This window comes from Mesocricetus auratus, unplaced genomic scaffold (assembly GCF_017639785.1).
Source record: "Mesocricetus auratus isolate SY011 unplaced genomic scaffold, BCM_Maur_2.0 Super-Scaffold_100020, whole genome shotgun sequence".
NCBI classification, from domain to species: Eukaryota; Metazoa; Chordata; class Mammalia; order Rodentia; family Cricetidae; genus Mesocricetus; species Mesocricetus auratus.
Window position 1 is genome coordinate 9499940 of NW_024429201.1, and position 16441 is coordinate 9516380.

The following is a 16441-nucleotide window of genomic DNA, read 5'->3' on the forward strand; positions in this document are numbered from 1 at the left end:
TTGATAAACAAAGTAAAGCATCACCCTGGTCTTTCTAGGTGGTGAGCTCCAGATTCAGTAAGAAGCCCTGTCTAAAGAAGGTAGCTAGAGACCAACTGAGGAAGAAAACAAAGTTGAACTCTGGCTTCTACATGCCAGTGTACACACACCCATATGACATGTATGTATATCATACATAGTACATGCATATGCATACAAAGTCAAAAATATACAGTTTAGAGAGAAATCAGTATGCTAATGTCTAGCTAATTTACAGGCAATGAAACAGCTTTTCCATTCTGACATCCACCCTTGCTGACCACCTTTCCCTGGAGTTACTAGTGCCTTGTTGGGCTAGACACACACACTACACATATGTGTATAGATGTAACAATAATAATTAAATAAAATGTTATGAATTTTGGAGGGAGGGGACATGGGACTTTTGAGGGGTGGGATGGAAAGGTAAAGGTGATGTCAATCTAGTACTCATGTATAAAGTTCTCAGATAACATTACATATAAAAAAATAGGAGCTAGTGGGGTGGTTCAGAGTTTAGGCACTGGCTGCTGTTCCAGAGGATCAGTGTTTGGTTCCCAGAACCCATACAGTGGCTCACAACCATTTGTCACTCCAGTTTCAGGGAATCCAATGCCCCCTTCTGATGTCCATGGGCATTACATACATATATGCTACATGCACATACATTCAGGAGAAACACTCATACACATAAAGTAAAATAAATTGAAAGCCATTACTAAGAGAATAAAGTGGCTTCAATAAGAACTAGTTGTCATCGTGCATACTAGATCTGGGTATTTCTGCAGACTGAACACATCATCCAAGGCTGAGTTCTTTAGTCTTCTGCTCTGATGTCTTCAGTAATTTTTCAGATAGTTCCTTTTTATGGTCTGGAGGCATCATTCCAGCCAGGATACTGTCAGGAATTATTGCCAGAGCCAAGAAGATGGAACAGTCTTGTCCTCTCCCATTTTCAAAGACTAAGGGATCATTTTTCAGAAGTCACCTGTGCCTTATTATCTTCAGTGCCTGTCCTGACACCTAATCACCTAGCACAAGAGACTCGGGATCAGTCTGTGCGACCATGGCCATGCTGCATCTCCCAGGAAACACTGGAACTGGATCTCACTGAAAGACACCTGGCTTCTGTAGGTCAGGAAGATGGTGGAGGTGAGCAGCGGTAAGAACTGAGTGTAGGAACGACACTTCCTCTAAGGAGAAGTACTGCTGTCTGCCCCCCACACCCTTTTTTCTAGCTAAAAGGTCTTAGTCCTTCCACTGCTTCCCCTGTCTTTTCTTTCTCTTTTCCTTTATTTCCTTTTTTTGAGACAGGATTTCTCTGCGAAACAGTCCTGGAACTCACTCTGTAGACCAGTCTGGCCTTGAACTCACAGAGGTCAGCTTGCCTCGGCTGGGATTATAGGTGCCTGGCCCTCCACTTCTCTCGGCACCATTGGCTCCTTAGCTCCCTTTCTGCTTCCCAATCTTATCCATTCTAAAGTCCTTCTTTCTTCCCTATCAATTTCAATCAATAACGTGGTCAATACCTTGTTCATTTCCAGTTTAATAAAATAAAAACCTGATATAGAGATGACATGGAGTAAAGTCCTGAAAAAAACAAGGAAGAGGTTCAGTCCCGCCTCCTTTCACACTCAGTGTAAGCAATGGACATGCACATGTCTGCAGAAATTGAACACTTGCAGTTCAGTATGAGCAGGCGGCATATAACTAACTCAAAGTGTCTAGCAGCCAGAGCCTGAGGAGGGAGTGACGATTAATTTGGGAAGTGTAAGCCTCTAAGCACTGGTGAATTGGTGGTGAGAAAGGCATGGCTGTGTGTGGATGTTGTGTGTGTATGGTGTGTGTGTGTGTGCGTGTGCGTGTGTGTGTGTGTGTGTGTGTGTGTGTGTGTGTCTGTGTACAAGCCAAAGTGCAAATGTAGAAGCCAGAGGACAGTTTGTGGGGATTGTTTCTCTCCATCTATCACATGGTTCCCAGAGATTGAATTCAGGTTGTCAGGCTTGACTGCAAGCATCTCTATCCCATCTGCCCTTCTCTTTCATCTTTTATTTTTAAAACATTTAATTGATTAATACTGTAATATTCCCCTTTATAATAAGATAAACATAATACTTTTTTTTTTGGTTTTTACGAGACAGGGTTTCTCTGTATTGTTTTGGAGGCTGTCGGTCCAGCCCAGCCTCGAACTCACAGAGATCCACCTGCCTCTGCCTCCTGAGTGCTGGGATTAAAGGCGTGCGCCACCACCGCCCGGCTAAACATAATACTTTAATAAAATGTTTCATTTTTTAATTTGAAAAAAGCTCAAGTACAAAGAGTAGCTTACTGAGGTCCCTTTACCATCACCCAGATTCAACAATCAACAAGTTTCAACCCAGCTGTTCTGTCTGTAGCCACTAGCGCTCTCTAGCTCAGGCTAAAAGGACGGACAAGCTCTTCACCAAGTCTCAAACTGTTGTCTCTCCTCAGTGTGGCTGGAGAATGAATGCCTCTCTAAGACCTTTCTTCTGTTTTATATACTTTCCTAATGTTGGGATTAAAGGAGTGTGCTATAATTTTCTTTTAGACTGATTCACTCTTGTGTAGATCTGGGTGGCCTTAGACTCATAGACCTGTCTAGCTCTTAATTCTGAGTCCTAGGATTAAAGGTTGTACCACCATGTCCTAGCTTCAGACTGCTGGGATTAAATGTATGTGCCTAGCTTTTATAGCTTGTGGCTGACTTGGTTTTCTGAATCCTTGGGCAAACTTTAATAATTAATAAATAATATGTCAATATAGTCATGTGACAGGTTTCCACCATGTGGGCATTTAGATGTTTCTCAACCTTCCTAGTGGTCAAAACCCTTTAGTACAATTCCTCAGGCTGTGTTGACCCCCCAACCATAAAATTATTTTGTTGCTACTTCACAACTGATTTTGCTGTGGTATGAATTGTAAATATGTGATAAGCAGGATATTTGACATGTTACTACCAAAGGGGTCATGACCCACAGGTTGAGAATCAAGGATCTAGGAGCTGATATAGGCCACATGGAAGGTGCTTTAGTGGAGATGGAAATATAGACCTGGTCCTGAGGACATCAAGAGGACCAGACCTCTGAGTGATCCAGGAAGAGGAAACATGAATCGGCCTAGCTCATCCTCATCTTGGGATTCTCAATGATCAAAGCTATCCATCCCCAAGAGGGGTTTCTGCTCTAAAACTTCTGAGTGACATAATTAGGCCCCTATGGATGCTCCTTGTAATGACTAATCTCAAGCCCTTTGTTGTATTGTTTCATGCAATTACTGAAGCAGAGGGAAAACCACCAATTAAGAGAATCTAGCTGGCCAGTAGAAGGCCGAGAAGGTGCTGATTTCTGTCCAATATGTTACTGTTTATTTAGAGAGATGCACTTTCCACCTGGTTTCATCTCTACTTTTTATGACATTTAAACCTTTATGCCCATTGAAGCTTTGCCAGTGTCTTGGCTAGGGTTACTTTTGCTTCAAAGAGACACCATGATCACGGCAACTCTTATAAAGGAAAACATTTAATTGGGACTGGCTTACAGTTTCTGAGGTTTAGTCCATTATTGTCATGGGGAGAAGCATGGCAGCATGCAGGCAGACACGGTGCTGGAGAAGCTCAGAGCTCTACATCTTGACCCTCAGGCAGCAGCAGGAGACTTAAACCTCAAAGTCAACCCCCACAGAGACACACTTCCTCCAGCAAGTCCAAACCCACTCCAACAAGGCTGTACCTCCTAATAGTGCCACGCCCTATGGGCCAGGCATTCAAACACATGAGTCTGTGGGGGCCATTCTTATTCAAACCACCACGGCCAGTTTGTAATGACAATCACTACCCTGTTGTAACAGCCAATGTCAGATTTCCTTTACTGCTGAAGTGAGTTAGTAGCTGGCTGTACATTCTTTTCTGGATTGATTGAAACTGGCCAAGCATGTCTGACCAGGTCACCTGATGGAAGGCCTACAGTGATATGTATCATTAGACCAGATAAAATATAGTAGACTGGTGTTGAACTTATGTTTGCAAGGCCAGACAGGGAAAATCAACACCATGGGGTCTTGAATGTCCTCACCAGACTCTGGTACATAAGAGTCAAATGAAATATTTATTAACATCCCTGGGGATTTTATTGCCACAGCTGGCTTGTGGTTTGATCATTTGATTTTCCATAGCAGAATGCACAAAATGCTCCTGGGGAAGGCTTTGTAGACAAGGGTATATTTACACTAGATCTAAAGGAATAAGCAGAGAGATGATAGTAGGCAGGACATGAAAGCATCTTGAAGTTGAAGCACAGGGTACCTGCCAATGATTGATGTGAGGGAGTTATGAGGGATTTAGTTCCATGAGATTCTTCAATTATTACATAGCATGTCAAGAACCAAGAGCTGGGTCCTCTAGGGAACTTGAGAAATTGTCACTGTTCTTGAATGCTATCATAATAGAGGGCCCATATTTCTTAACTTTCTCTATTTTCCCCTCATCCATGCTTTAAAAGATGTTTCCAGCCTACCTATTAGGTTTTAAATTACCAATCCATGCAGTTAGTTTCAGAATGTTTCCAAAGGCATTCTTTGATCACTGTATACAATTCCATACCATACCAAATATGGTTTTCAGTAACATGGGAGTTGCCTGCTGAGCAGTCTTTTGGGTTGCCAGAACAGCAGCAGCTATCATTGGCTTCCATCTGTATTCTTGACCTTGGCTTCTGGGAAAGTAGGGAAGGCAATGGTGGGGTGATCTAATGGTTTCTGTCTTCCTGCCTAGAGGCTGCAAATGAACAGTGAGAACCAAAGCAGGGCTGGGAAGAAAGTGAGCAAAGTGTTGTTAAGATGCGGCTGAGGTGAGAGACTGCCTGCTTCCCTGATTAATGCAGGCTCCAGGTACAAGGGGTGCTTGCATGAACTGGACACAGCAAGTGCTTCCTACCATACACTCATTCCGATTTCTGGTTCAGAACAGCGACCACCAGAAAATCACCTCTCAGTCGATAGGACTTTTGAAACAATACATGTGCAGACAACACATTTGCAGGGTTCAGCTATCGAAGCCGTGTTTGTTGGCTATGCAATTCTAAGTAGCCAGCAAATGCCCTGCTGAACAGCTCTGAGGGGCTCCATCCTATGCCTGTTCCCTTGGTTCACCAGGCACACTGTGAGTAGTGGCACCAAAACCTGACTCAAGGCCATGATCCTCTGTCCAGGGGCACATATCTGTCTTATATCTTTATTTTCTTATCTTCTTTTTTCTTTATAGTTTTATCCGGGTCTTTTCCTCACCGTAAAAAATTGCCAATCTATGATGAGGTGAGTAGGAAAAGGAGATGAGATTGAACTAGTATTTGCCATCCAGCTTTGGATTGTGAAAATGATCTGTGACATCTCTAAGGGAGGAAGGTAGCAGGGAGTCAAAGACATTCCAATACTGTTTTACTCCTTGATCAACACAAAAAGGAAGCAGTGATGAAGATGCCATTGTAATTATGATTTGTTAATAATCACCATCAGTAGTTGGGTTAAGAAGTGTTATCTGTCAGTCTCCTTGAATATCCTTATTTTCGTAGCAATGAAATGGGGTGAATCACTACATAGGCCCTTTACGCTATTGGCTTGGAGATGTTGGAGAATGAAAAATGGATCTAACACTTTCATATCAAGTGTGCTGGGTACAGTGGCACACACTAGTGATACTAACATTTGTGACACTGAGGTTGAAGGTTTATCCTGAGTTCCAAGCCATCCTGGGCTATATAGTGAATTCTAGGGCAGCCAGGACTACTGAGGGAAACCTTGTTTCAAAGACTATCTCAAGTGCTTTTCACCTGTAATTGAAATGAGGAGAGAAGAAATGATCAGAGGTAAAATTAGATCAGAGATACTTCATGAAGGAATGGTAGTCCCTCCCACCTCCATATACGTACTTCATACAGGATGTGGAGGAAGGTCTGTTGACTTCTGAAGGGAGAGGGTCTCAACTACCTCCCCATCTCAAGACCTTCAGTGAACAATGTAGGGTCTAAATGTCAATCAACAACCATGGTTAATTGACTGGATTAATGTTTAACATATGCTCTTCTTATCTCTTTCTCTCCTCTATATACCAATAGCCAGATACATTGTATAGTGGAGACCAAAGACTGAAATCAAAACCATCTTTGGACTTGTTTGTTTCAAAGTCAAATTCCACTGAAGAGCAAAGGGGGAACAGAGAGACAGAGATAAAGAAACAGGAGAGAGAGAGAGAGACAGAGACAGAGAGAGAGAGAGATTGATTCCCATGGGTCTTTCTGTGTCAGGACAGTAGGAATTGGAGATAATAACAACAAGATTCAAATATGAAAGAAGGCAGTTGGAAAATTGGGACCTTTTCCCTACCTGACTGCATGGAACAGAATAGGCCTGAGGGGAGTCCATAATACACAAATGCAAGAAAAGGTATGCATTTTAAAAACGTACTACGAAGGGTCATGACTCTCGTGCCCCAGTGCTTTTTGAGCAAATGGCTTTCCTCAATTCACTAGCCCACGCCCTCTTTGGAGTGTCTTTGTCTTTCTTAGGAAACAATCTCTATTGTCATGTGTTCCTGGTACAATTCTTTGTCTTGAGACACAAAAACATGGAAACCAAAAGTGTCCCATACTTGGATGCCTGTGGGTAACATTGAGACATGGGGAGGGCAGGCTCATCTTAGGATGCCTGTGGGTAACATTGAGACATGGGGAGGGCAGGCTCATTTTATGTACATAGAACTCTGGAGTGCTATGGAAGTAGAATCCCAAATCAGGACTCCAAGAATCAGCATGAATTTCTGAAATACCACATAAAATACAAACCAGGCTCAAGGGACTGTTAGGAGAACCATGGTGGTAGAAACAACAGCGTATTTAGCCTAGTACCCCAGTTAGCCTGGAAATGAGACCTTTTATTGTTGGGGAGCAGAGAAGATGTTTCAGTTACGATGGAGATGAAAATTTCCATTAGTTTGGTAAGATATGAACTTATATAAAGGTAAGACAATGTAGCATACCAATGTTCGTGAACTCAGGTTCATACCTACTCTATTGATCTGGGATGAAATACTTGGACACATGGGAAGTGCTGTGGGAAAACACCATTGGCCTCAGAAGAAAAGGTTCAGGGACAATCCTACTGAAGCAGCATTATGTGGATAGTGCTCTTTACAAATGGGAAGATGTCTTTGGGATAATTGTAAAATTTTGCTGCTGGGGGTTCAGCTGGAAAAGTAAGTGGATGGGTTCTACTTACCAATTTAGCCTCTCAGCATGAAGCACAGGCAGGGAACAAATGGAGTTGGTTCTTTTGAATCTCATATTGTGGTCAGGAACCTTGAAGGAACTTATTTAAAGGAAAGCTTTCCTGGAAGGCATATACCAGGTACATTTTTTTAAACAACTGTGTGTGGGGGGGGCAAAAGTGAGGAGGTCAGGAAAACCTTCTAGAGTCAGTTCTCTGTCCTACCATGTGAGTCTTGGGAATCAAACTCCATTCCCCAGGCTTGGGGACCTTTACCCATCGAGAAATCTTCAGTCCTCAGATACGACGTGACTACAGACACTACTGTTCTCTGATGTGGCTACAGGGAACTGTGCAGTGGGTGGTGAGATGGTTGCACTTAATGGCCTTTACTCTGCTGCCTAAGGTTTGGATGTTATCTGGGGAGCAACTTTGTGCTTTCTTTTTCCATTTATCATAAGAAATGCATTGATTTTTATTCTTGTGGTTTGTGAGAAGTTGGCAAAGTTTATTAGCAATAAAAAAGATTTAAACCTTATCAAGGTTTAACAAGCTCAAAATGCAAACAAACCATAATATTTTTATTATTAAGTTTTAAATGTTCTCTCAGATTGTCAAGTATCTTTTGGCTGAATTACACTTAGCTTTTGTCTTTATGGATCCTTTTCTTATGAGCTTACCCAGTCAAAGAACAAAAAGATTCCAATAAACACCACCTATATAATGAATATGTGTAAAATTGGCCTTCCTTGTCACTATTCCCTATATGTTATGGCTATTTCTATTACTAGTATTTATACTGTATTAGGCATTGTAAAAATATCTCAAGGCTATTTAAAGTACATGGAATACTGTACCAAAGCAGTGAGCAAATACTCCATTTTATAGAGGGTACCTGGGCATCTTTGCATTTAGGTCAGTGGAATTTAGCCAGCATGGATATTTGCAAGATTTCTGTATGTGCATTATCAACTCAGTGGCTATATTCAATGTAGTGAGCATCAATTGTGCCCCTAGCCAAATGGTAAGAGCTAGGAATGTGCCAGGAAGACCTTGCAGTCCTCCATCCACAATCTGGTAGGAAAGACAGACAATAAATAAGGGCATATGTCTATCACTTTGTGATGTGTAACAAAGAGAACTGAATGGGGCTGAGAGGATGGGAGTGACAGATCTGTGTGTTCTTTACATAGAACAACTAAAAATGGTCTCTCTGCTCCATGCCTTTCCTGTCTACCCTGTTCTTATTGTTCTCCAGGTATCTCAAGTTCATTCACACTTCAGGGTTTTTGCAAATGTTTCTTCCACCTGGCTCTCCTTCCTCCTCCTCTCAAGCACTACTGAGCTTCTTCACTCTTCTGTGCACAGCTCTACTGGCATGTGGGAATGTGCAGTGAACCATTCCAGGCTTCCGTCACTCAAAAAACAAGGCCCAGGGGAATAGACCTGTGTCTCCTTCCCTGCAAATCCCAGAAGCTTGAAACATGGAGATCAGTGTCTAAGTAATTTTGGAACATCAGAATGCTAGATTCTGGTCTACCAGATGGCTTATTTAAATGCAGGTGGCCCCTTCCTAGACCTATTTAGAAAGCTGTGTGTTTCATCTTGTATGTCGTACCAGTGAATTGAGAGATTTTTATATCGAAAGATTGACATCATTCAGCTTCACTAGGTTATGAGTATCAGTACTGACATGAGATCACTAACTAGCCTGTCACGTCAAAAAAGGTCATTACTGTTGGAAATGTGTGGTGACTAAAGTGTCATTTAAAACTACATTATTTATTTGTAAAAGACCAAATCATAAGTAGGCAGAATCAACCCATGCTTTTATTTTCATTGCATATAAAAATTTTATATGAAGGTATTGATGTACAGTACTATCCCCATGGGCTGTAAGAGAGGCTAAGAAACCACTAACAGAATCATCTGTGATGCGCGCACACAATTTACCACTCTGAAAACATACCCAAAGAAATAAAACAATTAAAAAACTGAAATCAGTAAAGATGTATTTTTTTAAGTATAGTGTCCCATTTGTACTGTTTAAAACAAAAGTAATTAAATTCCTTTGGGCCAGGGCTGCTAAAATCTACAGTTTGTGTCAAAAATAAAATGAAATAATAGGAGGCTCATTTTTCCTAGAAAAAATATTCTATCTCTCCACTGTGTCTACACGTTCTAAGGGCTGGGCTGTAGTGAGAGATGGCCACATTTTCCACCAGGAAGCTCTTGTGGCTTTCAGGATTTGTCACTGTGCAAGGTCACACTTAACAATCCTACTAGGATGTATGTTTTGCAGAAACAATATTAGAGAGACATGAATTCGCTACATTGGGGGAATTGGCATCATCATATAACTAAGTTAGGTGATTTACATGTATATATTTAGACAGTGTGTATGTATATGTATTATGTACTATACATATATAAATCTGATCTTGGAGGAAAAATTAGTATTAAAATAATATACATTTTTGGTATGACAGGAAGCTGATGAGCAGAGGACTAACCAAAATGAGTGACCTATGACTCCCATTTCGAATCAAATTCATTCACCTGTGAGGGCTAGAATTCAAAAGCCATTCAACAATTACTGGAGAAGAATATTTCCCCAGTACATGTTTGGGATTAAGAAAAAAAATTCTGTATGTCCAGGTGAAATAGCTCCCAGCACTCAGCTGGGAAACAGTCACCATGTGTGCAGTCTTGCTCCATGGAAACAAGTACTTAAGATCATGCATCTAGAAAGTGTCAGAAGGTCCTCCAGCAGTGATCTGTTGTTTTGTAAAATCCAGCTATTGCCAGAAATCCAATTAGTGAAGAGTGCGGATATAAAAAGCCCAGCCCGAGCCTCACTATCACCTTACTTTGAAATGCAGCAAAACAGAAGAAAATATTGGTTACAGTTAAGGCACAGCCCTGGGACCAAAGACCTGCAGCTATGATATTTAAATGTATATATCTTTATGTATTTTATATTTTTCTTGAATCTTCCATAAACAAGCTCTATGATGACAAGACTATATTACAGAAGAAAAGAAAAATGTACAAGGAGTATGTATACACACCATTCGTTCTCTCACCAAGAGTTTCCAAATATGTCAACACCATCCCACCACGGGATGATGTTTTAATAAGAACTGATAATTTACAATTAACATTACAGTATGTACATTGCAATAAATACACGGTTGTAAACAGACAAACAAGACTGTATTACAGGTAAGGTCATTTGGTGAGAAAAAAAAGCATGGCACAAAAAATAAATAAAGCATTAAAATTATCATAAAGCTTTCTGTAAAATCTGTTTCATTCAAGTTTTTTTCTTTCCTTATCTGCGATTTGTTCTATCTACACTGTTACTTGTGTCTTTTAACTGACGTGAAGGAGAACAAAATGAGAACAGCATTATTGTGTTCAGTAACTTGCAAGCTGAAATGTACTGGGTTTATGCAAACTTGGATTTGGTTTTCCCCATACAGTACCCAGATATTGCATTTTAGGAAATAAAGCCACTTGTATAATGATGTTCTGTTTAAAATCTGGTGAGAGAAAGTGAGTGAGCAGAGGCAAGGGCAGGTAAAGGGGTGGGGGTGGTAAGCAGATGGTATAGTACGGTAGTCTTTAACTCTTGGATAGTATGTGTCCTCTACAGCTTGATTGTCCATCAGCGGATGATGTGACAGCACAGTGCCATTAAAAACCAGCACAATGAAAAACAAAGGCTCCCTAGTGCGGTTATAAACCCTTGCAGGTATGGATCTGTTTATGACATATTGCTGCTTTTAAGTTTCTATTTATTATGAAGACTGCAGGCACTCTGTGGGGGAAATGCCATGTGTAGGGGGAGAAGGAAGGGAGAATGACTCTGAAAGGGAGAATCAACTCTAGGCTCTCTGCCTTGCCTCCTGGACCGCCTTCTGGGATACATACAATGAAAAGGGAACCAGGTGACCAAATGTTTTTTGAAAAGTCTGGTCACGCAAAGGCAGATTATGCTTTGCTCACTTTTTACAAGGAAAGGAGGCTGGCACTCCAGGGATCAGTTACTTGATTCTTATTATGCCTGTGTTAAATATCAGAAACTTTTTATTTTTTATTTTTTGTACCAAAGGTTCTAAGCATCATTTGGATTCAAGAGATTGAAACAGGTTTCAGCTCAGCTTTGGTGATTTCCCTGACTGATGATTTACTTTCTTAGTGACTAGCCCCTAACCTCCTTGAAAAGTTTTACAGATTTTTTTCTCGGACTTATGATTTTTCTTAAATGTTTCCTTTCCCATTTAGTCATATACCTCTTTCCTCTTTATTCCCCATTTGGATGCCAAAAAGAAAAATAACATGTGCTCCAAACTCTGAGACTATAACTAAGGTTCGGACTAAACACATGGCAACAAGGCAGACTGCTATCAGCAAGTTAATACTGGGAGTTAATATATAAAATCAGTAGAGTTCCTGGGCTGGAATCTGGAATTCCTCTTAATGTTATATTGGAGCAGACTCTGTCAATATAATGTTTTAGATTGCATTGCATAAATACCCTCCTCATGCCAATGGCATTAACTTTCATTTAATGTGACTGAAGGAGTCCTTTCCTATAGGGCAAACTTGGGGAGCAATAATAATCAATGACAAGTTTTACACCTTATCCACTTTCCAGGGATAGTCCTCGTGGAGGTCTTACTTCCATGGGCAGTTCAAACCACAGTCGTCCCGGTATTTGTTGATATAGTCTGCTAGCACTTGCCCACATAGCACTTGGCATGTTTTTCCTCTGCAACCCCAGAGTAAAAGCTAGTGATGACACAGAACCATGTGGTAGAAATGAATGTCAACCCTCACTTGATAACCTGTTTCTCTTTTCTAGGTCAGAACGGTAGTGATATCCTTCATATGACCCCACCAAGAGAACATGGGCAGACACTGGAACACACATTAAATAGTGCAGCAAGAAGGAAAAATGTCTTTCTTACTATAACTGGCTGTGAACACAACAAAATGATCGTGAAATGTGTGGGTGACTACAAGGACACGCATTTGTGAAATGCACATCTCCTGACACAGAAAAATAAAAAGGCATCTGAAGGCAGTAGGTAAGAAGATGCCTGAAAAAGACTGACTCTTTTAGCTACTTGGTATTTATGTATCTCCCATTTACTTTGGACAACACCAACTGATGACTGAGTTTCTATGAGACTGAAGACACATTTGACATAATGCATATTAAAATATTACAGACTAAATACTCACTTCGCACACCATGAAGGAAGCAGTGACGGAGAGCAACTCTCCTGCTGGGGGAGGAGTGAACAAAAGGCAGAGTCAACAGACACTTACAAAAAGGGCTTCTGGCAACATAAAGTTGTTTCTCTGTTTTAAAGTATGGAAGTCATTGGTATATAAAACAATGAATCACTACAAATCAGTTAATTGCTATGAACTCTAAGGTGCAGGTAAAATCCGTAAATGAGATTTATCCAGTGTAGCACTGATCTGTACTGAAAACTTGCAAGTTACTCCTTAGAAAAAAAATAACCAGTGGCAGATGAAGTTCTGAACAGTTTTTTTTGTTTTAAATATAATACCTCAATACATTTAATAATAAAAGTAAGCTCTACAAAAAATCTGTTTTACATATCATACAAAATGTAGAGGTGAGTGTGGCTCACTGAACCGCACTGTTCAGTCATGTTATCAGGAAGACTTGAAATTAGAAAATTATGCAATTTCTGCGGCTCATCCTCCTCCTGGGCACAGACTTGGGCTGTGTCCTGTTTGTGACATTTTCATTGCTTCATCTGTGAGTTCACTCCATCCCTCAAATGCCTTCTTTTCTTCTTAAAATGTTTACAAACAAACAAGAAAGGAATCCTGCAATCCAATCTACTTTTGGGCAGCCCGATGAGCCAAGCTCCCTTGAAAACAGTTGGAGCGGATTTTCTCTTTGTCAGCTCTGCCAAGCTGAAATCATGTTCGTGATGACGACCCCCCCTCCCCCTGCTCCGGTGACACGGAGGTTAAAGAACTGGTAACGGTATTCCTGAGCGCCAGACTGAGTAGTTCAAGGTCAGTTTTGTTCAACAAACGTCCTGGCAGATGAGAGTGAGGTGTGACCATGGTTGTGGCATGTGACATGCACTTTGGAAACATTTTCTCTACTAAAAAAAAAAAAAAAAGAAAAGAAAAAAGTGTGACAGTCTTTACACTGTTACGTGTCAGGACAGCAATCCTCTATGACACAAGTTTCGGGCTGGTTTCCCTCTTCTTCTGCTACAGCCTCCTCTTCGACCTGCTCATCCAGGGGAATTTCCGTGGACTCCGAGTCCTGAGTGCACAGAGTCTTGGAGTCGCTGCAGCTGGTGTCTTCCTCCACCTGACTCCCACTGTCCTTCTCAGTGTCTGACTCGCCATCCTCCTCCAAGGTTAGTTCAAACTGGAATTTTTCAGTTTGGCCTTGCCGGCCCTCCTCTTGGTCATCGGGTGCAGGGGAGGGGCTCTGAGGGATTGTGCTCTGGTACCACTCACGATTGTCCTCCAAAGTGTCCAAGATGTCCTGGGCGTCGGGGTGTACGAGGTCCGCCCATGTCTCCCAGAGTGGATGAACAATATAGTCTATGAAGCCCACCTGGTCATAAGAGAAAAGAAATCCAGTTGCACTAAGGAAATTGGGAAAACCCAACAGAATCATGGTCCCTCATGGAACTTGCATAGAAGGCTCCTAACCTGAGTTTGGTAAATTAGTCACTATTTGAGCCAAGAGGTCATATAAGCCTGATGACTAGCTGGCCAAAATAGAGCTCTTAGCTCAAGTAATGCTTACAATATACTATGAAGAATACCAGTTATTTACATGGTAGGGCCTGGGCCAGATAACTGGAATTAGCAAGCATTCTGCGTATAGAAGTACACTAGATGGATACAATCACACAATCACAATGAACTAATTATAGTACTCTATGTGTGGCTATATGACCGTAAAACTTAAGAAAGTTCTTTGATTCATCAACAGAAGTGAAATCTACCATGTCAAGTCCAAGTTAATTAACAAAAAGAAAACACCCAAAATGCTGTCAGGTCTGAAGATAGAACAGCCCAATGCTTTAGCTGTGGCTCAGCCCGTTCTTCAGGCTGTGTAATTACCTGTGATTTTTCCACAGAGGCATTGTGCTTGTCACACATGGGACTTATCTCCATGCCACGCTCCCGCTCCCGGTCCCCCTGGCGGAAGAACTCCTCCATTATCCGGTCCGTCCACTGGCGGTACAGCTGCAGTGGCTTTGTGGGGTTGCTGAGATCTGCACAGTGCACCATGTTCTGGAGGACCTACGGTGGGTGGAGGCATTCTTTACTCAACATCTGCTGCCTGGTGTTTGAAACTAGGAATTCACATCAGATAGCTGTGGCACTTAAAAATACATGTAGTGTCAGATGTATCACACGCAACCGTGATGTGCCTCTGTGGTTCACACCTGTATGAACAGTCCCGCATTTAAGTGTCATGAAGAGACACTGTTAGTGTTCATGAATTTATTAAACTCCAAGGTGCTCAAATGGTTGGTCTTTGGAACTTTAAGCTTTTGTTGTTGTTGCTGCTGTATATGCAAATGAGCAGGCCAATAAGTCTTTACCTGTACAAAGGACTGGGCATTTTTTTGTCTTATCAGTCTCTTTTGGCTTGTATATTGGTTTACAATTGTATGTTGGATCTTGTTTGTGTGTGTGTGTGTGTGTGTTTTGGTTTTAAGATTCTGGTTTGTCTGTTTTGCCTTCTAAAGAGGAGGGGGAAAAGGACATGGAGTTGGGTGGGTGGGGAGGCAGGAAGGATCTGGGTGGAGGTGGGGGAGGGGAAGCCATGATCAGAAAATAATGTACAAAAATCACTTTTTCCAATAAAAAAAAGAGTAAGAATAAGAAGATGATGACAAAGATTCTGACTGTAGCTTCTGGACCTATGAGATGGGACAAAGAAGAAACAAGCCCTGTCTTGTTCAGAGTCACTGACTTGTGCATAAAGAATGATGGCAGATGCTGATTTACCTGGATCCTGTCAGAATAGTTATCAAGGAGGAGGACACCGGAGCTCGTCACCTTCTTAGTTTCTACCATCGTTTTCAAATCGGCCAGCAGGTTCATGTGCTTTGACATGTCTGTCGCAAGTACCTGGCAGGGCAAAGATTGTTTTGTGAGGGAATAATGCCGAGAGGACAAAGAATTTGCAAGTGGACAAAGAAATGATTTTGAGTTTGAGAAGGAATGGAGAAACACTATGAATTCTAATGATGTGTGGAAATGAGTGCACCCTGGGAAGCTCTTTTCCTCTTGGCTGTCAAATTTTCCCGGAGCCCAGCAAAATATCCACAACACAGAAACAGAAGGTACCTGGCCACCACACTCAAGGTAAGCACACCATGACGGTCCTGTTTCCTGTGCTTGCTCTGAGCTAGGGAACCATGGCTGCACTGCACCTGGCCGACTCAAGGCTACTCAAAGACTTAGGATACAAAGTATTGGAGTTAGGTTTTGTTTTGTTAGTTTTGCTGATCTAGGACAAATGATGTCTCCCTGTGTACACTGGGGGTTGACAAGATGGCTCTGTGGGTAATGGGGCTTCTCACCAAGCCTGATGACCTGAGTTCCATCTCTAGGACCCAGGTGGTAGAAAGAAGAGAACCATCCTCTGACTCCACAGGTGTACCAGGGAATGTGTGTGTATACTTAGTACCCAAACAGACATTTAGTAAATAAACACAATTAAAAATTTTAAGTATAAGTTTATACTACCCAGAGATTGCTGTGGATAATGGAAACAGGGAAAGGCGTCTAGTTGAGGGTATTTGTAAGTGGGTGGGGTGGCAGACAGACAACACTGGAGTTACAGGGGATGCTCTGCATTCTAAGAGCCATCTTTCTCTTCCTGCCATTAGCCAAGAAGAGCAAAGAAAACAACCTGAACAATGAGCTCTTAATTTTTTCCATTATTCTCTCATGTATTATATCCCAACCACAGTTTCCCCATTCCACGTCTGCTCTCCTCCAGATTCACCAACTCCCACCTGCCCCCAGAAAAGAGCTGGTTTCCCTGGGACATCAAACATCCACCACATAGCAAGCTACAATGAGACCAGGCACATGTCATCTCACATTA

At 41.7% G+C, this 16441-nt stretch overlaps 1 protein-coding gene across 9 annotated transcripts in view; it reads right to left on the minus strand.

The window, feature by feature from the left end:
- Positions 1 to 9101: 9101 nt before the first annotated feature.
- Pde4d (phosphodiesterase 4D) overlaps positions 9102 to 16441 on the minus strand; it is a 1369715-nt gene continuing 1362375 nt past the window's right edge. For all 9 annotated transcript variants that reach the window (XM_040728825.1, XM_040728824.1, XM_005065549.4 and 6 more), the window contains 3 exons: positions 15334 to 15456; positions 14437 to 14619; positions 9102 to 13921 (listed from right to left, as the gene is read on the minus strand). In XM_040728825.1, coding sequence (XP_040584759.1) covers positions 13505 to 13921; positions 14437 to 14619; positions 15334 to 15456 — 723 coding nt within the window. In that variant the 3' untranslated portion in view covers positions 9102 to 13504. The remainder of the gene's footprint in view (positions 13922 to 14436; positions 14620 to 15333; positions 15457 to 16441) is intronic.